Source organism: Mytilus trossulus, chromosome 4 (genome assembly GCF_036588685.1).
Source record: "Mytilus trossulus isolate FHL-02 chromosome 4, PNRI_Mtr1.1.1.hap1, whole genome shotgun sequence".
NCBI classification, from domain to species: domain Eukaryota; kingdom Metazoa; phylum Mollusca; class Bivalvia; order Mytilida; family Mytilidae; genus Mytilus; species Mytilus trossulus.
Window position 1 is genome coordinate 44,469,215 of NC_086376.1, and position 24,168 is coordinate 44,493,382.

General features: G+C 30.8%; 2 protein-coding genes across 2 annotated transcripts in view; both read left to right on the forward strand.

Moving 5' to 3' along the window:
• LOC134716637 (uncharacterized) overlaps window positions 1-4,368 on the forward strand; it is a 109,343-nt gene extending 104,975 nt beyond the window's left edge. Inside the window, exons 2-4 of the mRNA XM_063579646.1 lie at window positions 2,647-2,836; window positions 3,798-3,886; window positions 4,274-4,368. Coding sequence (XP_063435716.1) covers window positions 2,647-2,836; window positions 3,798-3,886; window positions 4,274-4,368 — 374 coding nt within the window. The remainder of the gene's footprint in view (window positions 1-2,646; window positions 2,837-3,797; window positions 3,887-4,273) is intronic.
• Window positions 4,369-7,813: 3,445 nt separating this feature from the next.
• Window positions 7,814-22,799, forward strand: LOC134715349 (uncharacterized). The gene is made up of 14 exons (XM_063577469.1): window positions 7,814-7,905; window positions 8,364-8,489; window positions 9,323-9,449; window positions 10,006-10,127; window positions 10,871-10,987; window positions 11,444-11,540; window positions 12,218-12,348; window positions 15,111-15,212; window positions 16,367-16,459; window positions 16,998-17,092; window positions 17,922-18,078; window positions 18,467-18,566; window positions 20,353-20,447; window positions 21,724-22,799. Exons 4-14 carry the CDS (start codon window positions 10,089-10,091, stop codon window positions 21,922-21,924), a joined length of 1,227 nt encoding a protein of 408 aa, XP_063433539.1. The 5' UTR covers window positions 7,814-7,905; window positions 8,364-8,489; window positions 9,323-9,449; window positions 10,006-10,088; the 3' UTR covers window positions 21,925-22,799.
• Window positions 22,800-24,168: the final 1,369 nt, after the last annotated feature.

Sequence of the window (24,168 nt, forward strand, 5' to 3'; positions counted from 1 at the left end):
GTTTTATAAAGACGTTTATAGTATTGATAGTAGGTCATATGTATTGTGTTTTATGAAGATGTCTATAGTATTGATTGTAGGTCATATGCATTGTGTTTTATGAAGATGTCTATAGTATTGATGGTAGGACATATGTATTGTGTTTTATGAAGATGTCTAAAGTATTGATGGTAGGACATATGTATTGTGTTTTATGAAGATGTCTTTAGTATTGATGGTAGGACATATGTATTTTGTTTTATGAAGATGTCTTTAGTATTGATAGTACGTCATATGTATTGTGTTTTATGAAGATGTTTATAGTATTGATAGTAGGTCATATGTATTGTGTTTTATGAAGATGTCTATAGTATTGATGGTAGGACATATGTATTGTGTTTTATGAAGATGTCTAAAGTATTGATAGTAGGTCATATGTATTGTGTTTTATGAAGATGTCTATAGTATTGATGGTAGGACATATGTATTGTGTTTGATGAAGATGTCTAAAGTATTGATAGTAGGTCATATGTATTGTGTTTTATGAAGATGTCTATAGTATTGATGGTAGGACATATGTATTGTGTTTTATGAAGATGTCTATAGTATTGATGGAAAGTAAACATCAGTATGTTGATGGTTTTTTTTAACAAAAGAAGAAGAACCTCAATAAATGTATTTACACTTTTGGAATTTAGCTGTATCTTGCCTTAGAATGACATTAGATCTACTTCGAATCACCTTTTTGACATCAAGTAAAAAATACTTTTTTAATTGTGAAGTCAAATGATTTGAATTGTGACGTCAAATGATTTGAATTGTGACGTCAAATGATTTGAATTGTGACGTCAAATGATTTGAATTGTGACGTCAAATGATTTGAATTGTGACGTCAAATGATTTGAATTGTGACGTCAAATGATTTGAATTGTGACGTCAAATGATTTGAATTGTGACGTCAAATGATTTGAATTGTGATGTCAAAGTTTATGGATTTATATGATTTTACATAATGGCGGACAAATTTGCATACAAGGTTAAATATGTATCAGTTCAATTAACACAATGCAGACTCTGTGTTCGCCTAGTTATGCACAAGATAACACATGATCTATACCATCTAGCACAATTCTCATCCCATTAGACTTAAAATTAAGAACCAGAAAACATTATTCTCACACCTTCAGACACATGCCATGATGGAATCTTCTACCAGCTACAGTTGTAAATACATATAGACAGTCAACTCGTTCAGAGAGCAGCTTACATATGCTGTTCTCTCAACGCTCATTTACATATAGCCTCATCTCCTGTACATGTATAGTTTTAATCACTGCATCTGTTCTCTGCACCGTTTTGTATATATATAACTAAAATATTTCCTAGTTTTAAATAAATAGGCCACATATGCACGAGTTATTAATCATCTTTATTCAGATGGAAAACTTTTAAAAAACTTAAAGAAGAAGATATCTAAATTTGGATATTTGCCTGTTCAAAATTGATGCACTGCTACATTGCTTCTGACTGATGGCATAGGCCAGTTCGCGCCTTCTATCTGTTAGATGACGTCATAAAGACGTGCAAAATTGAGTTTTCCCCCTTGAAAGACATGATTCTAGAAATGAGGTACAATGTATTGGATCCATACTAATCAGGGCCTCAATTTGTTCATTTTCAATTTATCTTTTCATTAATATAAATTTCAGCTACCTGCCATGAACCTTAATTTTCTCTATGTTGGACATGTTTTTCAGTGACCCATGTATATAGGCATGTTGATTTGGAATAACTTGGCAATACACCTTGTCGTAATTTCTGCTTCTTGCTATGTTTACATGTAGTATAGTTATAAAGCCAGCAAACACAAATAATATCACAAAACTGGTAAATACACAAGGGGAGAAATAAATACAGCTGTCAAATCTGTTGTCTGTTCTCTCTCAGCATTGGAAGAGTGAATAAACAATCAATAGTAAAAATGATACATTTATTAAACTTCAATCAATATATTTCCATACATGTACAACATTCTATTAACAATATATGATTAACATATGGGGCGGAGCTACTGACATAACATTCTTTCTCTTTATTTTTGTACGAACCATACAGGATTATCTTAAATATTACAATGAATATGAATAAATGCAAGGCATACAGCTAACTTGGAAATTATCATGACCAATACATACATTTACAACACTTATAAGGCTAATTCCTATTTGTTTTGCCATTACTGGACATCATCAAAGTTCCTATAAAATTTTGATGTCACAATGAAATGGTTTCTTTGTGTGTTGAGCATCAAATTTAAATTAGACTTGAAATTACCTTGATTTTTAAACTAAGTTAAACACTTTCTATCTGACATCAACATGATAAAATGTTGTTATCACATGTCATGCATGTAGAAGATGTTCACTTTTGTACATTTCATTCCTTTAATTGTTTTAACACCAGAAAACTGGCATGTGCCCTGAAAACACAGAATCATCAGTAACCCTTACTTTTCCTGATTGGTGGACTGTTCAATTGGTGATTTCATAAAAGCTCATATAGCTGAAATTTGTTCAGAGACAAAAAGTTCAGTGATTTTTTTGTTTTACCTATTTGGATTACTGTGCAGCAAACTAATTTAGCTTTTTTTTCTTTTTTCTATTTTAGAGACAGAAATAACAGAAAACCATTTGATAGGTATACAGCTTATAAATGGTGGTAGGACTGAAACTCAGACCTGTCTTGGTGTTGTCATGGTAGCCAAGAATGAAGATTTATCCCTGCACAGCTTAAGAGATCTAATGTGTAGTCAAGTTACAGCTTTACCAGAGACTTTCATATTCTGTACAAAGCAGGGGTATTTGTATTTTAATTACATCTTATGTAAGAATCCTGGATTTTGATTGGTTGATAGCTAGTGTATTTTTCAACAATTTACTGTTATCAAATGAATATCGTTCATTTTTTATCACCTACATGGCATTTGCCAAAAGGATATGCCTTTTTTACCCTCTCTGCCGTGGTATTTTCCAAAAAATACTCTATCCTACTGGACGCTTGTAACGTCACGATCATCAATGCGTTTTGGAACATTAACATTCGGTGTAATTAAACAGATATAGCATGTTATTGAGGGGTATTTGAGAAAAATACCAGTCTTAAGAATGAATTACCCTCGCCTTATTGCTCATGAAATTTAGCATTTTCTCAGCTGGTATTCTTCGCAAATACCCCTCCTTAACATGATATATCTGTTTAGTATTTAATGATCAAATGTCAGATTATATTCTTTATCATATTTTTTTTAAGGGGAATAAATGAGAGTTTAAGGTCATGGTACCTTCTAATACTTAACAATGTCAACCACTTAGTTATAAATTAAGGCTGTGTATTGGTCATGTTGGTAAACCACTTGCTTTTAAAACTGTACATATACATGATATACATGTACAACATAGACATAGAAACATGCATGCTAAAAAGGACTCTTAAGATTCAGAAACTATTGGCAGTATTGCCATGTTTTTATTGTTTTAAGAAGTAATGGAATTAATATTTCTTTTATGAGAACTTACATGTGCAATTCTTCAAACCAACATTAGAAAAGTGTAGTAATCTATTTTAATCAGTCTATTTGCTTAATTTGCTTAATTTGCCTGTGTTTAACTAGAAAGATATAAAGAAAATATTATGTGATACAGCATATAGAAATTTTCCTGTGATATGACTTTTTCAACCTCCACAGTATTAAAAGCAGGAGCTATCTGGGAACTTTCCTATCTGTTATTCATCTGAAAACTGTTTTTTTTTCATTTCAGTTGGAATATAAACTGGAACTTAGAAAACTCAGTTTTTGTAAAACAAATTGTATCAGAAGAGTGCTCATTATTTATACAGAGATATTTTGGTAAGATGTTTTGTCATTTGTTTATAGCTAGGATTACTGTTTATTCAACTTATGTACCTGTCAGAATATATATTAGGATAAAGAATTACATTTATAAAATTACATAATACTTGTACCTATGACATTTTACCTAAAGTCAATATCAATCCACTTACAAGTTAATTAATTTTCTTAAAAAGGTGTTTTTGGGGTTTTTTTTCACATTATTTGGGAAAAAAATTATATTAATTAATATTACTCTACAATAAAAATTACAATGATTTCACAACTACTGTATAATTACATGTACATGTTTAACCTTTATCATGTTTATTGATGCACCAAAAAAGAGAGATTTGAAGGACACTATGCTTTTATGCTTTATATATGATAGATTATTCATTTTAGAGATGCCATGTATTGGAATAAGACAAAGGTCTGGAGAAAATCTTGGTATGGTGTTTGTTGATCTTCATTGTGTTTTATATATGATAGTTTATTGATTGTAGAGACGCCATGTATTGGAATTAGACAAAGGTCTGGAGAAAATCTTGGTATGGTGTTTGTTGATCTTCATTGTGTTTTGTCAGATGTACGACAATCTATTCAATCACAGGTAACATCCAGTAAGATATTTTAATGAAAATGCATGTGTTAGTGATGTAAACATTGGAATTTCATGTAAAATATTCAACAAATATAAAAAAAGATGATGAGACAACTCTTCACAAGAGACCAAATGACACAGAATTTAACAACTGTAGGTCCTTATACAGTCTTTCATTATCACTGAACTAGTATATATTTGTTAAGGGGCCAGCTGAAGGACGCCTCCGGGTGCGGGAATTTCTCGCTACATTGAAGACCTGTTGGTGACCTTCTGCTGTTGTTTTTTATATGGTCGGGTTGTCTCTTTGACACATTCCCCATTTCCATTCTTAATTTTATATTATACAATGAACAAAGTTAATGCCACATAGTTAGTTATAAAAGGCTGTGAAATGACAAAAGTGAATTTATTATTAATTAAAACAAGAAAATTAAGGGCCTAATTTATGAACAAAACAATAAACGTAGATTTTACTAATTAAATCATTTTAAGATTTAATCACAACAAACAGCTTAATATGATTCATTAAAAAGAACTGTACAATGTTTATTTCAATATTTGAGAACTAAATGCAGCATCACAAATATATTTCAGAATATTTTTTGTTTTACATTTTACTAATTATACACAATTATATAATCAAGATTGTTTAGGTGGCCAACATATCTCTTACTATTTTAAAGTTATTTCAGTTGATACTTTGCACATAATTATTATTTAATGAAAAATTCATAAAATGTTGTCATACTTCAGTTTTGGTCTCAAATAACACCATACTACAGCTTTTAATTTTATTCAAATTCAAGAACATGGAAGAAAGGAGGATTATGAAAAAGGCAAATTGACAAAACAGAAAAACAGTTTATATAAAAGATCTTTAATATGACAATGTGCTCTTGAATTATAGATGACTGGAAGTAAGCTCTCCAGACAAAACTACTGGTTCCTGAAACACAATACCTGGCCAATCAGCTGTAAGCAAGAGAGTCAGCTGAAGGTGATTGACATAATAGAAGATTCCTGTCTCATTGTTGATGTACAGACTTTCCTTACACCAAACAGTTCCCCACTGACTCCTAGTCCCCAACCAAGGAAGAAAATTAAAGGGTAAACACAGCAATATATTTCCAAAAAATTTTATCTTTTTTTATTGACCTAATTGTTTCTTTTACTTTTTATGGCCCCGCAACAAAGTTGTTGTGCCATATATATTGAACCTTGTCCGTAATTTTGATATTCCGAAATTCCATCATCTGCAACAAACCATTAAACGGAGTTTTTTTCTAAACGCATTCATATATTTGGCTGATTTTTGGTATGTGGGTTAACCAAGATGAGTTACAGACCAAGTTTAAGTTTTGTTCTGCTCGGCTAATTTTTGTCGAAATATCGGGCTAGGGACTTTAATAAGTTGTTGAAAATCACTGTTATACAGAATTTTATTCTAAACACTTTCAGATATTGGGCTGATTTTTGATATGTAGTTACTCATGATGAGTTACAGATCAAGTTTAAGTTTGGTTCAGCTCTGCTAATACACCTTATCGCTATTTGTCCGCCATTACTGGACATCACACAGGGTCCCGTAAAATTTTGACTTCATAATTCAAAATATCTGACGCCACAATGGAAAAGTGATTGTTGTATGACGCCAATAGTTCAAGCGGAACAGATTCTCGGGTCAAGCGATAAGGTGTATTTTTGCCAGAATTTAGGGTTTACAACTTGGAAAATTATTGAAAATCAGATTTTGAGCTGATTTTTTATATGTGCGACAACCATCATGTTTGTGTCCACATATGTAATGGAAATTGCAGATTTTTTCAACTTTTTGAGACAGGACCATTCGTGTCGCTTTGACACATCTAGTTGTATATTAAATTTTTAAAAAAGATATTGTTACCCCATGTCTAACTGAGTATTCAGTAAATATTTCAGAATATTGATCAGATGACAGCAATTTTAGAAATGAAGGCATATTACATTTTACGTCAGACTTATCAAAATAATTTTTACAAGGAAATAAACAAATTGTATATTTTAGTGCACATTGTATGACATGCCAAGAGACCATAGACAATATCTTTATATTTTTCAGCACTAGACATTTATCATTTCGTACCAGTAAGGATTTGGATAGAAATCAGATTGCAGATTCCAGTATGACTGATGAAAAACAAATCTTAATCAGTTATGTAAGAACAGATGCAGCACATCATGCTCTAATACTAAAACAAGAGTTATCTTCCCTTGGTTTGAGTGTCTATCTTGTAAGTATGGCTGCTGACAAAAACAAATCTTAATCAGTTATGTAAGAACAGATGCAGCACATCATGCTCTAATACTAAAACAAGAGTTATCTTCCCTTGGTTTTAGTGTCTATCTTGTAAGTATGGCTGCTGACAAAAACAAATCTTAATCAGTTATGTAAGAATAGATGCAGCACATCATGCTCTAATACTAAAACAAGAGTTATCTTCCCTTGGTTTTAGTGTCTATCTTGTAAGTATGGCTGCTGACAAAAACAAATCTTAATCAGTTATGTAAGAATAGATGCAGCACATCATGCTCTAATACTAAAACAAGAGTTATCTTCCCTTGGTTTTAGTGTCTATCTTGTAAGTATGGCTGCTGACAAAAACAAATCTTAATCAGTTATGTAAGAATAGATGCAGCACATCATGCTCTAATACTAAAACAAGAGTTATCTTCCCTTGGTTTTAGTGTCTATCTTGTAAGTATGGCTGCTGACAAAAACAAATCTTAATCAGTTATGTTAGAGCAGATGCAGCACATCATGCTCTAATACTAAAACAAGAGTTATCTTCCCTTGGTTTTAGTGTCTATCTTGTAAGTATGGCTGCTGACAAAAACAAATCTTACTCAGTTATGTAAGAACAGATGCAGCACATCATGCTCTAATACTAAAACAAGAGTTATCTTCCCTTGGTTTTAGTGTCTATCTTGTAAGTATGGCTGCTGACAAAAACAAATCTTACTCAGTTATGTAAGAACAGATGCAGCACATCATGCTCTAATACTAAAACAAGAGTTATCTTCCCTTGGTTTTAGTGTCTATCTTGTAAGTATGGCTGATGACAAAAACAAATCTTGATCAGTTATGTAAGAATAGATGCAGCACATCATGCTCTAATACTAAAACAAGAGTTATCTTCCCTTGGTTTGAGTGTCTATCTTGTAAGTATGGCTGCTGACAAAAACAAATCTTAATCAGTTATGTAAGAATAGATGCAGCACATCATGCTCTAATACTAAAACAAGAGTTATCTTCCCTTGGTTTTAGTGTCTATCTTGTAAGTATGGCTGCTGACAAAAACAAATCTTGATCAGTTATGTACGAACAGATGCAGCACACCATGCTCTAATACTAAAACAAGAGTTATCTTCCCTTGGTTTTAGTGTCTATCTTGTAAGTATGGCTGCTGACAAAAACTAAAATATATACATAAGCTCTGTTTACAATTGAATGTGAATCTTATTACTGAAAAAGTCACAGTTATCATCATTTGTTTGTGATATATATTTTGAATGCAGAAGTTTATAGTTTTCACTTTGACTATTTGGCTATTTGTTCATCAACAATATTTTTGAACAAAAAACTCCAAATATGGGTAAGATGTTAAAATTTTTATATAGTTGTTTTGCAATATTGTAAAGGTGCATATTCTTTTTTTTGTGTGAAAATTAAAAGACACATTTTTGGGAAAACTTAATTGTTAAAAACTGTAGGAACCAAACTGTCTTTTAAGATCTCAAATTTTGTAAAACATATTTTTGTGTTAGTATTTAAATGAAAATTGATTTATATGTATAATATGTCACTCCAAATTGGCTTTGTGGATTCTAAATTATTTTTTTTCTCTCCAGGATGTACATGAAATCACATCAGGTGTGGATTGGCAGGATTCTCTCAATGATGCTGTCAGGAATTGTCAGGTGTTTGTCCCATTAGTCACACCTAAGTATGGAGAAACTTTATGGACCAATAGAGAGGTTAGTTTAAAAACATATTTCTCCTCATGACGGGGAGTAGTTAATCGACCAATATGGAAGTTTATATGTGAATGAGGATTAAAACTACAATGCATGGTGCATATATATCTTTTTTTACTACGGATAATTGTAAAATTTTGCTTCCCAGTTACTACACATCTACATTTGGTAATCATGAATATTAAGTTTGTATTAAACTTCCTACCTTTATATACACTTTTTCTCATCTGATATATATAAAAAAAGAAGACGTGGTATGATTGCCAATACGACAAATCTCCAAAGAGACCAAAATGACACATAAATTAACAACTATAGCTCACTGTACAACCTTCAACAATGAGCAAGGCCCATACCACATAGTCAGCTATAACAGGCCCCAAAATGACAATGTTAAACAATTCAAACCAGAAAACTTACCGCCTAATTTGTTTCCAAAAATTAAACATTAAAAACAAATTTGTCTTCAGAGAAAAAAAACAAATATTGTTCAGATATCCCAACCATGTTTGTAAAATAGCATATTCACACTTGATATAAACAAAAATAATAATTCTTTATGATGTAAGAGTGTAGGAAAGCTTTATTTCATATCAACAGGTTTTGCCAATTTCTGTTTACAACGCCTATTGAAAACATGATATTCTTTTAACATTTGAATTTGTGGTTCACCTGTACCCACAAAACCCATGAAATTTAGTATCTAACAAATAATAATGAATCCACAGTATATGAAAAATAAACTTCAGTCATCATACTTTTTTATTAGTTTGAAATTATATTAAAGTTGTCTTTTTTGTCCTTACACATTTATGCATACTTTCCATCTGTAGATAAAGTTAGCCGATGTTTTAGGAAAGTACATCATTCCAGTCAGTTTCCTGTCAGACTGGCCACCACCATGCCTTGCAATACAATTTTCAACAACACAGTATATCAGCTGGACTACTTATAATACAGGTACTGTGATTTTGGATGTTTCTGTAGTAATATTTTTGTGATGAGACTTTATAGAAAATTGATTGAAGAAACAAAGAGCTGCTGAACCATCACTTCTTTTGTTCAGTGCTGGCAGAGTTCCCTTGAGAAATATTAAATGTATAAACCACTGAAATAATATCTTTAGGGGATCTAAATATTCTGGTATCTTAATTTGACATAAGAACTAAGAATAGATCCATTGAATATTATATTGGTGCTGTTTAAATATTTCATTGATCAGATAATTTAGTGAAAGGCAAGACTTCAACAATTAACATCACTCATGCTATGTAGTAAACTTTAAAAAGGGCACTGTGATGATAAAATGAGAAACAATTGTAAAGAACTAAACCTGTCCTTATTTATAATGACAAGGCTTTTAGCTATTTTTGCACAAGATTCTTTCTTCCAATTAAAAACACTTAAAAAAATGGGCTTCTTGTATAAATTTTAAAAAAGTATGATGTTTATGACATTACCTAATTTGATACAGAGAAGTAAACCATGTATCATTTTACTCTTTTTATTATTGTAGATAAAAATAAGGACATATTTACATGGAAGAGTAAAGATCTGAAGTGTGTAGCAAAACAGATAGCAGAAAAAGTTCAGAAGTTCATGAACACAGACTCAGATCTTCCTTCTCTTATCAAAAGGGTATACTCAAGAATTATATCATAAAACTGGAAAGTTGTGAAAGGAAAAACACATAAAAAAAATCAGTTCATGGCCATGAAAAATGTGTCCTGTAAAATAATTATCCATCTTTTCCAAATTTGGTATAGGCTCAAAATCCAAGGGGAAAACAAAATACTTTCAGATTTTCCTCTATGAAACAAATGTTTATTTTTTTTCTTGATATGCAAGTCATTAACTAAAGAGTTAATTTCACTGAAATGTAATTTAAAATAAACATGATAAACTTGTAAGGAAACCCTGCTTCATGGACAGTTGACTTTGCAAAATCAGTCCAGTTGAAAAATAGATTTTGAAGTGACAAATTACTTATTCTTTCTAGGGTTATCCAATCAGACAAAAAGTATAAATGATAAATCAGACAGATCGGAAATGATTTAATTATTAAAGTTTTTATCATTGACCAGTTCTAGGAATAACTATAGGTAATTCATTACTGAAAAAAAATCAGTCAAAACTTATCTACAAAAAGTCTCAAGACACGAATAACTACACGTCATAATATCATTATTTATAATGTAAAATTTGAGGATAGAGTAAAAAAACCCAATTACAATTATTTTTAAGTTAAAAGTAACATTTTATCATATTTTTACCTGATAAACTATTGACCTAACATTTATTCTGAGATTATATAACTGAAGTTTTTTTCTGAGTTGTTTAATATTGATAATGTTATTAATATTTTTTAATTTTTTAAACAGAAAACTGTAGTAAAGAGTTGTCCATGTGTAGATAGTTCTAATCCACAAGCAACAATAGAAAACAGAGAGGGCAATCCACTAGTAGTTATATGTGTACATCCACAACAATCCACACTGGTAAGTTGATTTTCAATCCCCAGGTTTCTATTGGGTACTTATTTTACAATATTTATAGGAGTTATTTTAAATGCAAAAAACATAAGGTTTCAAGTTCAATGGATTTCTTCTACAGTATAATTAATTCCAATATGCAAGCTTTAACATTGATTTTATAAGTATGCTGATAAGTTTATGAAATATAATTTTCCTGAGCAAGTGATTTACATGACTTTCAAAAGTAGTGAAATTACACAAATATAAATTCATTGCTTAATTGTCAAATTTGGACCTATGGTCGGAAAAAAATAACAAAGTTAGGAAATTATGAAAATGAATTGCCTCAAAGTTTATAGAGGATGGAATCTTCAAAAATGTATTCGCCAAAATAAGTTGTTTTTGTATATTCTGTCCCTTAGAACAATAAAAGTTGATATTATTTGCATATTTACGATAAAAATGATTTTTTTTATTTAGGCTGTTGGGATGAAAGAATTGTTAGCGAGACACAAATTTGAGGTTTGGTGTTCAACACAGTTATCAATGAACTATCCTGATTCTTTGACAGATCATGGTATGTATATTCTGTATTCATCTAAATTATATTTAGAACTCCACATAATACTTTAAACACACCTTTTTATAGACAAACCTGTCAGTGAAAACAAGATACTGCATAAGCATTTGCCTGTTTTTTAACTGGCGACGTTAGCGTTAGTACATTGATCATTTAGATAAAACATTTTATTTATATGCAAAATTAAGATTCTGATGCTGATTTCATAGTTCGCTGAACATGAGAATGGGATAGTGCTTGTAAGACAGGGATGTCTTGTTCACACATATTCTTGTTTTTTTTTGGGTAATTTCTAACAAGTTTGAGCTTAATAATAAAGAGTTTAAAGTAGTTTAACATTTGAAGATATATCTTTCAATGATAGGACTTTAGAACATGTGCAATGTTTCTAAGATGATTTATTTATGTTAACAAGTTGTTTCAATTTTTCAATTAGACTAAGATAAAACTGAAAAGCTATCATATGCCACCTTTATTGATGTGATTGTTTTGTTAACATGCCCAAAATATACACCATGTCATTTGAACAGTAAAAAAAACCCAGTAAAAAACAGATCATGGTGTTTTCAGTTTATATGCAATTTAAATGATTTTGAATGTCCCTTTGATATCTTTCGGCTCTCTTTAGATTGAGAAAACTGTATATATTTATTTAATTAATTTCTATTTGATAGAAACTGGTATAAAACCAGGAACAACAGAGTTACAGAACAGACAAATCTTCCAAGAACAAGCTGATGAAGCTGGAGTTATTGTTCTTATTCTGTCACAACAGTTTATACTGTCTAGAACATGTCAACAGCAGGTAAGCTGTCAATGAAGCTGGAGTTATTGTTCTTATTCTGTCTCAACAGTTTATAATGTCTAGAACATGTCAACAACAGGTAGGCTGTCAATGAAGCTGGAGTTATTGTTCTTATTCTGTCACAACAGTTTATACTGTCTAGAACCTGTCAACAACAGGTAGGCTGTCAATGAAGCTGGAGTTATTGTTCTTATTCTGTCACAACAGTTTATACTGTCTAGAACCTGTCAACAACAGGTAGGCTGTCAATGAAGCTGGAGTTATTGTTCTTATTCTGTCTCAACAGTTTATAATGTCTAGAACCTGTCAACAACAGGTAGGCTGTCAATGAAGCTGGAGTTATTGTTCTTATTCTGTCACAACAGTTTATACTGTCTAGAACATGTCAACAGCAGGTAAGCTGTCAATGAAGCTGGAGTTATTGTTCTTATTCTGTCTCAACACAGTTTATACTGTCTAGAACATGTCAACAGCAGGTAAGCTGTCAATGAAGCTGGAGTTATTGTTCTTATTCTGTCACAACAGTTTATACTGTCTAGAACCTGTCAACAACAGGTAGGCTGTCAATGAAGCTGGAGTTATTGTTCTTATTCTGTCACAACAGTTTATACTGTCTAGAACTTGTCAACAACAGGTAGGCTGTCAATGAAGCTGGAGTTATTGTTCTTATTCTGTCTCAACAGTTTATTCTGTCTAGAACCTGTCAACAACAGGTAGGCTGTCAATGAAGCTGGAGTTATTGTTCTTATTCTGTCACAACAGTTTATACTGTCTAGAACATGTCAACAACAGGTAGGCTGTCAATGAAGCTGGAGTTATTGTTCTTATTCTGTCACTACAGTTTATACTGTCTAGAACATGTCAACAACATGTAGGCTGTCAATGAAGCTGGAGTTATTGTTCTTATTCTGTCTCAACAGTTTATACTGTCTAGAACCTGTCAACAACAGGTAAGCTGTCAATGAAGCTGGAGTTATTGTTCTTATTCTGTCTCAACAGTTTATACTGTCTAGAACATGTCAACAACAGGTAGGCTGTCAATGAAGCTGGAGTTATTGTTCTTATTCTGTCTCAACAGTTTATACTGTCTAGAACATGTCAACAACAGGTAGGCTGTCAATGAAGCTGGAGTTATTGTTCTTATTCTGTCTCAACAGTTTATACTGTCTAGAACATGTCAACAACAGGTAGGCTGTCAATGAAGCTGGAGTTATTGTTCTTATTCTGTCTCAACAGTTTATACTGTCTAGAACATGTCAACAACAGGTAGGCTGTCAATGAAGCTGGAGTTATTGTTCTTATTCTGTCACTACAGTTTATACTGTCTAGAACATGTCAACAACATGTAGGCTGTCAATGAAGCTGGAGTTATTGTTCTTATTCTGTCTCAACAGTTTATACTGTCTAGAACCTGTCAACAACAGGTAAGCTGTCAATGAAGCTGGAGTTATTGTTCTTATTCTGTCTCAACAGTTTATACTGTCTAGAACATGTCAACAACAGGTAGGCTGTCAATGAAGCTGGAGTTATTGTTCTTATTCTGTCTCAACAGTTTATACTGTCTAGAACATGTCAACAACAGGTAGGCTGTCAATGAAGCTGGAGTTATTGTTCTTATTCTGTCTCAACAGTTTATACTGTCTAGAACATGTCAACAACAGGTAGGCTGTCAATGAAGCTGGAGTTATTGTTCTTATTCTGTCTCAACAGTTTATACTGTCTAGAACATGTCAACAACAGGTAGGCTGTCAATGAAGCTGGAGTTATTGTTCTTATTCTGTCACTACAGTTTATACTGTCTAGAACATGTCAACAACATGTAGGCTGTCAATGAAGCTGGAGTTATTGTTCTTATTCTGTCTCAACAGTTTATACTGTCTAGAACCTGTCAACAACAGGTAGGCTGTCAATGAAGCTGGAGTTATTGATCTTATTCTGTCACAACAGTTTATACTGTCTAGAACATGTCAACAACAGGTAGGCTTATAAACTATATACATTGGACAAGTCTAAACATGGCTCAGAATGGCTGTCAATAATGGATACATCTTATCAATCAGCAACTGGTATTAAAACCATATACAAAGGGCAAGTCAAAAACCCTGAACTGTTTATTGTAGGCAAATCAAGATTGTATTGGCAAATGATAAAATTTCTGCAGTTTTTCACCAGATTTTGATAATTAACTATATGTTAATATTGAGCATATTCAAATCATTCTTATTTAGAACAGATAAAGAGTTAGTATATCAAGTTGGATGTCAACAATGTTTAATGGTGTTCCACTATCCAGGTGTATGTAATTTACAGTAGCTAAAAAGTTTAAAGTGTTTATAAGGCAATAACAATCAAAACCAAGGAGTATACAAAGACCCAAAAAAACAATTAACATTTACATCAACAGTTATAAATAATAAATAAGAAACAACATCAACTTCACTAAAAACCTGAATGATCTAAAATATGAACTTTTTTAATGTTGGCAAATGTAAGACACAGTTGTTAACATGTAATTTGAATAAAGAAGGTTAAGAATATATATCAGTGAGATGCAACAACAAAAATGAATCAGACAAGATCTAGAGATGAACCTGCATGATCTTAAAATTTGATAGCAAGCTTTATGTTAGTATGCTACACTGAGTGGTGCATTTTCACATTCAACTAGTTTTTTTTACATTTTTGACATGTTATTTTTATCCCCATATAAGTTGTGTTGTTAAAAGTTGTCTATTTGTTCATGGATTCATTGTCCTTTACAGGTATTTTATTGTGAACAAAGGAAGAAACTGGTTCCAGTTTTATATGGTGATTTTGTGATACCAGGCTGGTTGACCATATTAACAGGTCATCATGTATTAATGGTGGGTACAAGTACAAAATAAACTTAAACTCAGTATAAGAACATCATTCGTAAATATAGCTCAACATGCAGACTTCCTATACGTTTAGGTATTTCACATCCAATTTTTTATGGAAATATTCTTTATAAAGCACAAAAATGTCAGTATTCACCACAGAAACTAACAAAAACTTTAAATAGACTTATTAAGAAGGGATATAGTTACGATACTGTTGTCAGGTCATTGAAGATTGCATATTTTGGTGTTAATATTGATTCACTTGTAGGGTCTTTGCATCGAAACTAAACACATTTATTCAAAAACCAGTTGTTGGCATGACACAGGTTATGTTCTTCTCATATATGTTATGACGGTATGATACTAAACCCCTAACAGGAAGGATTGTGCCTGATATTCATATGATGAAATCATAATCTTTCAGTCAGTTTCAATTGAAGTCTGGAGCTGGCATGTCAGTTAACTGCTAGTAGTCAGTTGTTATTCATGTATAATTGTCATTTTGTTTATTTTCTTTGGTTACATCTTCTGATATCAGACTCGGGCTTCTCTTGAATTGAATTTTAAATGTACGTATTGGTGACCTTTTGCTGTTGTTTTTTCTATGGTCGGGTTGTTGTCTCTTTGATACATTCCCCATTTCCATTCTCGATTTTATTATAAATGAAATTCCAATTTTAAATCTATTTCGCTAATTCTTACCTGATTTATACTTTTCTTGACATGATGATTATTTTTATTTTATTTTATTGTTTGTTTGGTCTCGGTTCTTCATTGGTCAAAATTTGATTATGCGGTCAGGTAAAGTACAAATCGTGTTAAAATTAGAAAAATAAGATATTCCTGGTGCATTAAATTATATGCCTTATATATGATGACATTTGATTAAAGAATTCCTTGCATTGGAAGTACCAGTAGATTTATTTCTGTGCTTTCATGAATAAATTATATTTTAGCAAAAAAATGAAAGTTGCTAATTTAAACATGTTAAAGGTTCCGTTTAGCTAAAATGAAATTGAACTTTTAACTTAGCTACACTGAAAAGAACTTATTATTCTGAAAGCTCTAAGAACATCTATCTGTTCAGTCAAATCGTCTCTAAACAAAATTTAATAGAAAAATATATTTAATTTATTTTGTATAAATTTACATTACAGAATGCAGACAAATACAAAGATCAGCTTATAGGCAGAGCAGAAGAACTACTAATATCTACAGAGTACGACAGAAATTCATCAAGAGAGACTTGTGTAAGTTTTTTTCGTCTCAAAACTTGAAACAAGTGCCAAATTAAGGTCTATGTAGGTGTTATCTATTATTGCCATATAAAAACATCCTAAATGAAAACTTATTCAAACAAGATGGAGGATATAGAGATTTAAAAAAAAAAGTGCAAGTAAATCCCTGTAGAGACTTAACTCAGCCATTTTCCCCACCTGTCATTTGCAAGTACACACAACATATCTTAGTGATATTAATGACATTTATACTCCTGTTATCCTCCTTATGCCTGTATCAAGCACAATATTATATACATTTGCATTTACAATTTAGAAAATGATGGATATATTATTTACCATTCTTTTTTAGCAAACAATTTTAAATGTGAAATTATAGCAGTTGAAGAAAATAGTGCACTCTATATGAATCTATTAGTTCTACATACAAAAAGGGACAAAGAGAATTAACTCATCAATATACTTCTTAAATATGTTTTCTTGACTTTACATATAAACCAAATTACTTTTGCAATCATTCACAAGTCCTTTATTTATTTTTTAATTTCAGGTTAGAGAAATTAAGTCAACTGTATCGTCTAGGTTATCTGTACAAGTAACTGGTAGTTCTTCCCTGATTACAGACATGACAGAGAAAATTTGCAGGTAAGAAATGTCATTTTAAGATGTTTAAATAATTGACTAAATTTACAAATATAAAAAAAAAGTTTGGTTGGATCAGAAAATCTCTGTTAAGTTTCATTTTCTCATATTTTGCCAGTGTTGAAAATATATAACTTTGACACTAGTTTTAGATATGAGATATTTGCATGAAATTTACTTGCTTACTTTCTGTGCATGATACACTTTCAGATTTTACTTCATCTTTAATCAGGATTTGTTTCACAAGACTTTGCACAAGAACCATGTTTAATAATGAAAATCTTTTCCAAAAACATGATAAAGAAGATGTAAATACATGATAATCTTTCTTCTTAATCTTATAGTAGAATATAGCTTCTTGCTGAAATAGTTAATTTTGAAGAACATTTGATTTTCTCCCTTGTGCAATGATTTTACCATTACTTTTGTTAGTCAGAATTTTTATTCTAAAAACTCAGCATATTGAATCAGATCTTCATTTATGACACATTCATGTTAATGCGTATTAAAGAATGTTAGAATTTTTTTGTTGCATTTTTCTGTACAACTACAAATCAAAGCTTTTTGTTTATCAAACTTCAGTTTTGTAAGATATAAAGGGTTACCAATGTTCAAGTCTTCTATTTGCTCACTATTTCTGGGATACATGCATGTTCTTTACATTGATTAAAAAAAATAAAAAAATAAAATACATAGCTTCTTGAAATTAGGTGAGCCGAAACCTTTTCTATATAATTTCTGTTGACTTATTTCCACATTGATAGAATTATGCATTTTCTTCCATTGATTAGTGAGAGTGGGGTATAACTAAATTCTTTTTTTATTATTCCAGGTCGATAGGTACATCTTTAGCATCTATAGATAATATTGTGGTAGGGACAGGAAGTGGATATGGCGTGGAAGACATGGTGGCACAGTCTTTCTATCAGGAATCACAAAGAATGTGGAAAACTAACAATAAAGTTCTACATATACACACACAAAATCAGGTATAGTGGTTATTTTTATGTTAAAGGATATTTTGTAAAGCCTAGGAACAATGCTAATATTGTCAAACCTGTATCAAGCAGTCACTCACTGGAAGTAGCAAAAGTGACTTTTTAGAAACAGTTTCTAAAAAATTCCCATTCCCATAATGTAATTGCCACAATGAGGCATTTACTTCATACCGTTACTGAAAGTTCAAAATAGTTGTAACACAGGTTTAAGTTAAATTCTTTGCTAGATATTGATAATGCATAATGATCTGATTAGTTGTATTTCTTAAGACAACCTTTTAATTATATCTAAAGAATAACTGAATTACTAATCTCATTAGGAAGACAAAACTCAGCTTTGATTTTCTGTTTTAACTACACAATTATATTTCTGTTTTAGCTAACAGATTTGAAAAACTATGGCATGACAACTCAAGTTAGACATGAAGATTTTCCTGCCATTGTGGCTAGTGTGTTTGATATATGCATTGTTATAAAAGGTACAAGTATAATTATGCCTTTAAAACTAGGTTGCTAATTTTATGCCCCATTTATTATGCCCCTTTTATGAGTATTATGTTTTTTGGTCTGTTTGGCCATTCATCAGTTTTTGATTAAGGTAGTTTTTGATGAAGTTGAAGTCCAACCAACTTGAAACTTAATACTCATTCCCTATAGTATGATCTTTCTAATTTTAATGCAAAATTAAAGTTTTTACCCCAATTTCATGGTCCACTTAACATAAAAAATGATGGTGCAATTGGGGCATCCATGCACTATGATCACATTTTTGTTTTTTTATATATATACTGAGCCAAAAAAGTTTAGCAACAAAAATGTGAAATTTTATTTTATTACAAAATCATAACAACATATAATTTTAATAATAAAAAAATGGAATGATGATATGTCAGAAGCAACATGAATGTTAATCACTAACATTCATTAGGATTTTCTTTGTATGGAGCGCAGGAGGGTCAAAATGCGTAAATGAGTATAGTGTTTCTCAAAATCAATTTCTCAGCCATGCCCTAAGTGCCCCAATGAAAGATTGGCAGGCACATCAGCAGCTTCCCTTAATCAATGCACTACTTTTTTAGCTGGAAAAAACTTGTCACGTGTTGATTTTAAGCGAAGGAAGTGCTCCTCCCTTGACGATAGTTTTTTTTTGTTACGAGATATCGACCTATCCTGTGCAGTTGTAATTTGTCGATATCTGTTTGTTAGTCTCTAAACTGTTGCCTTTTGCACATTAAATCGAGCAATGATGTCAGCAACCCTCATTCCGGTATCAACCATTTCAAGACCTTTCTGACTGTCATTTTCGGCGAGGCCTGGACGACGCCCCATGTAATTTTTTCAAAGGTGTTTGTGTTTTTCTTACCAATGGTGTGTTTCTGAACGTTAGTGAAAAAGAAATTTTTAAATTCGTTTTAAAAGTACAGGTACAGAAGGTAAAACATTATTTACACATGCAAAGCTGAAATGGCGCGAAATCAATCAGCAGGGAAAAAGTACGACTGTTTTAAATTACAGGTAAAACTAAGAATGATATCAATGATGTTTAAATATTTTTTTCCAAAAACAACAACAAAAAATTTATAAAAAAAAAGTGTTGCTAAACTTTTTTGGCTCATGATAGCTCTATTTGATCATTTACTTATAAAAGTGTAAAGTTCCTTCCAGGTAAAAGCAAAAAAATTATATAGCATCAATAGAATCTGGTAGAATTATTGTATAGCAATATAATATTTCCAACAGAGAGTAACCAAAAGTTAGCATGCAATATATTCTAATATTGCACTAGTGCAATAAATCTTCAAAATTCATGACGTCATCAACGACAAAATCTTAGTTAAAACCCATTTTTTACTTTCAAATATTATATTGCTATACATAAAAGGGTTATTGCATGAATATTGGGGAATATTGTCCCTCATAGAACATATATTGCACTCACAAGCTCGTGCAATATAAAATTCTACTCGAGACAATATTCCCCAATATTCATGCAATAACCCTATATTATTTGGATATTTAAAATCAAGAATTTTTATTGTAAAAATGTGCATCTGGTCCAGAAAAATTGGTACTTGTAATATTGAACAGATGACCTTTACTGTTATCAGGTTTTAACCTTAAAAACATATTATTAATATCAGATAAAAAAGCTGTACAAGGATATCATTGAATTTTCTAATTTTGGATAATACAGTTCTGTGTCAAATAAATAAAAAAGAAAAATCATTTCAGGACCAATTTTTTTGTTTGATATTCTTATTGCAGGTAAATTAGACAATTCCAATTTGATTGACAGCTTCATATGGAATGAGAAAATGGTTATTCCAGTGCTGTGTCAAGATCTGGCACAAATATCAAAGGTAAATGTTAATTTTGTTATTTTTGTGTCAGTTTTTGTGAGTTCCACCAGTTTATAATTGGTCACAATAGATAATTTAAAAATATATCGAGGAAATGGTTAATTTGATAGTATAAACTTTTTCATAATTCTGCAAGCTACAATTTGTAATAATAAAAACTAAATGCTGTCAGAATCACTGTTTGTTTTGGCTGTGTCATCAAATGTATTCATTTTGGTATTTGTCTCTCTTCTGCTTTTGGGTCCTGTTTAACTCTTTAACATGCATGAAATATTTACCACAAGACATAAGCAACTAACAAACAATTGTTCAATCTTCTGCTTATAGGAAAATAACCCAAACTTAAGATTTTGTTTTCTTTTTGTCAACCTATAAACTTCTTCAGTTTGTATTTTCCTTTAATTAACCCTTATTATTTTCTGTATTGAAACAACTTCATTGATATTGTGCATCAGTATCAACCTCTACCCCAAAAAGTTTAATGAAACAGAACTTAACCAAATACTTTATATTAAATACACTTCTCGAAACATATCCCTTTCATTCTATGTAAATGTTATTAACAGATTTAAAAGGACAATTTTATAATTGAAATAATTGATTCAAGCTTTACTTTATTGTAGTTTTAACATGGGTTGGCATTATATTCGTGATTTTTTTTGCCTGAGTGAAAGTAAGAGCTGAAATAACACGAATATAATGCCTACCCCGTGAGAGTCGTGGTGTAGTGGTGATTGCATCAGACTACTAACACAAAGGTTACTGGTTCGATTCTCGTTCGGGATGAAAATTTAAGGAACTCAATTTTTCGACTCTCCCTTGACACCATTTGGAGTATGGTCTTGAGGAAACGATGATAGTCCCTCGGAAAGGGACGATAAATGGCTGACCCGTGTTAAGAGAGAGCCATATCTCTTGCACATTAAAGACACCCTTGTAGATTTCAAAAAAGAGTAGGCTAATGCCGCTACAAGGCAACACTCGCACCCGCAAAGTGGAAAGGGATTAATATAAGTTGCAAAACTTGTTTCCCAATCCACTATAAATAAATATGTTTAAATTAAACCTGTGTTAAAACTACAATTGCATTTTTCTCATTTTTTCTACCGAAGAATATTGAAATGTTATAAATGCATCATATTGGAAAAATGGCAGCATATTATATTAAATCATATGTTATAAGATAAAAGAAAATAGTTCTCTTGTAAGGTGAAATGATATTAATTAAATTGATAGTTGACATTAGATTTAACAATTTGTTTTCTTTTTCTTTTAGAAACCTCAAGACATAAGTGAAAATGATTGGTCCATATTATCCAGTGCCATGTCAACACCAGAACAAATAGGACAGGTGGTGAAATCAGTAATTTTACAGAATTCCTCAGAAAGACTTTCAGAACAAATCAGCATCATCAATGTACCCACTATGAGTCCCAATACAGCATTAAGGAAAATGACAACAGTATTACTCCCTTAATATATCTAACATATTGAATTTTAATTTTAGATACAAATGTGATGACTTGAAAACCTAATTTATGATTTAAAATAATTAAAGTTTAATATTAGATTGGATTTGTACTTTTTAGTACACATTTATGAAAAGTGAAGAGGTAAATAATTTGTATAAATTAAGAGAACATGATGAGCGTAGTAGGATCATGATAATCATGAGAAAGTGGTATAATTGTAGCAGAATTGTTGTAGAAGGGTAATAAGGATGTAGTATCATCTTGAAAACAACTAAAATTATCATTTTCATGCCACTTATACTGCGACCTCACCACGATATGAATTAATTTAATAACGTGGTGAGTCTGGTGCGATCTATGTCTAGTGTAACTGGGGTTTAAGGTTGAAAGTTGGACTGTTTAAAATGAAGTATTTAAATTCTTAGATAAGTTAAATAACTGAAGAAAGTTTTACTTTCAAGCATTCATTTGTTGATCATTTTCTAACTAATACCACCATATGTGTTCATTTAACATTCCTAATATTGCATGTGTTTTTATTCATTTGTATCGAAAAGAAATATACCTGTGTTGCATTTTCTTTTTTTGGCAGGTCACTGTATTGTTTTATTGCGAAAATTAATTTTGTATTGACATGATAAATATTTTGATGAAACCTTTTATGTGAATTGAATTTTTCAATTTTTTTTTCATTCCAGAAAGAGTGATGATTGATAATAATCAAATACTGTATTCTGTAAATTTAGAAATTAATACTACTTTAATTTTATCACAAAGGAAAATTTATAACCAGATGAATATTAAATATTAGTTTAATAGTGAAACTCATATTGAAATTTTATTATAATATTCTTCAACATGAATACTTTACACTAGAAATTAATCTTGCATTATCATTAAAAATTTAAATTCTGAATTTACAGAAGCTATTCCTATATCTAGATATTTCTAAGGCAGTTGTCTCTTTTAGAATTGTTTTAATCCACTTTTTCCATCAGGAAATTATTGCCAATGAAATTCAAACATTTGTTAAAACAAATACAATGCTAGTTGATGTAAATAAGGAACAGTTGATTTTTATGTTGTTTTGCAAACCAGGACTTTCAATCTTGAAACCTGTGTTTACTTACAGTACAGATCTACATTTAAATGAATATTTTGACACTGTTATAAACTCATTTTAGTTGGGTATCAAAAATTATTTATAAAAGAACTCTTTATGTCGAGACATATCTATCCTACATTACATCTGTGGTTAAAGTTTTTGAAATTTTAATAACTTTCTTAAACTATCCTGGATTTCTACCAAACTTGGACAGAAGCTTGTTTATGATCATAAGATAGTATCCGGAAGTAAATTTGGTAAAAATAAAATTCCATTTTTTGTGTATTATACTTATAAATGGACTTAGTCTTTCTGCCAGGAAACATTACATTCACTCTGTGGTTAAAGTTTTTTAAATTTTAATAACTTTCTTAAGCTGTCCTAAATTTGTACCAAACTTGGACAGAATCTTGTTTATGATCAGAAAATAGTATCCAGAAGTAAATTTAGGAAAAGAAAATAATAAGAAGATTTTTTTTTACCTGTTTCTGTATTTTACTTATAAATAGACTTTGTGTTTCTTCCAAATAACATTACATACAGTCTGCATTTAAAGTTTTTAAAACATTCGTTAGATTCATAAAGTATCCAAATTTGGACAGAAGCTTCTCATAATACATGTATTGAGAGGAATAGTTTTATTGACGTTTTTCCTCATTTTTGTTAAGCCTTGTGATTAACCGTAAAAGTAGGCAAGACACTGGGTTCCGTGGCACCTTTACCATTTTTTTCTCCAAAAGAATTCACAAAAAAACAAATTTGTGATTGAGACAGAAAGTGGTATGATCTTGTAGATCTTGTTTCCAAAATATTTTATTTATTTGTTTTCCCCCTCACCTATATAAACAGTCTTCTTCACAACTTTCTATTAAGCTGACTTCAAATAGTATTAAATGTATCAAATTGGACTTAAATTGTGTTGTGAATGATTCTGTTATTAATTTTATTATTTGAGAATGTTGTTGTTTTGTTATTTATTGTTATATTGGTCTATTAGGAAAATTTTGAAATCCACAACTTGTTGTATGATGAGTATTTATACATTGATATATTCTAATTTATTTTCCTTTACTGTTTTCTTTTGTGAAATATTTTATCAGCATGTTTTAAATGGAATATCTTTTAATATGAATTTATTCAATTT

What these genes read in the sequence shown, in the direction of transcription:
- LOC134715349 (XM_063577469.1), top strand. Translation starts at nt 10,089, where the DNA reads ATGAACACAGACTCAGATCTTCCTTCTCTTATCAAAAGG. An exon ending in TTCCTTCTCTTATCAAAAGG is followed by an intron (nt 10,128 to 10,870) that starts GTATACTCAAGA and finishes TTTTTTAAACAG; the next exon opens with AAAACTGTAGTAAAGAGTTG. An exon ending in ATTCATCAAGAGAGACTTGT is followed by an intron (nt 16,460 to 16,997) that starts GTAAGTTTTTTT and finishes TTTTAATTTCAG; the next exon opens with GTTAGAGAAATTAAGTCAAC.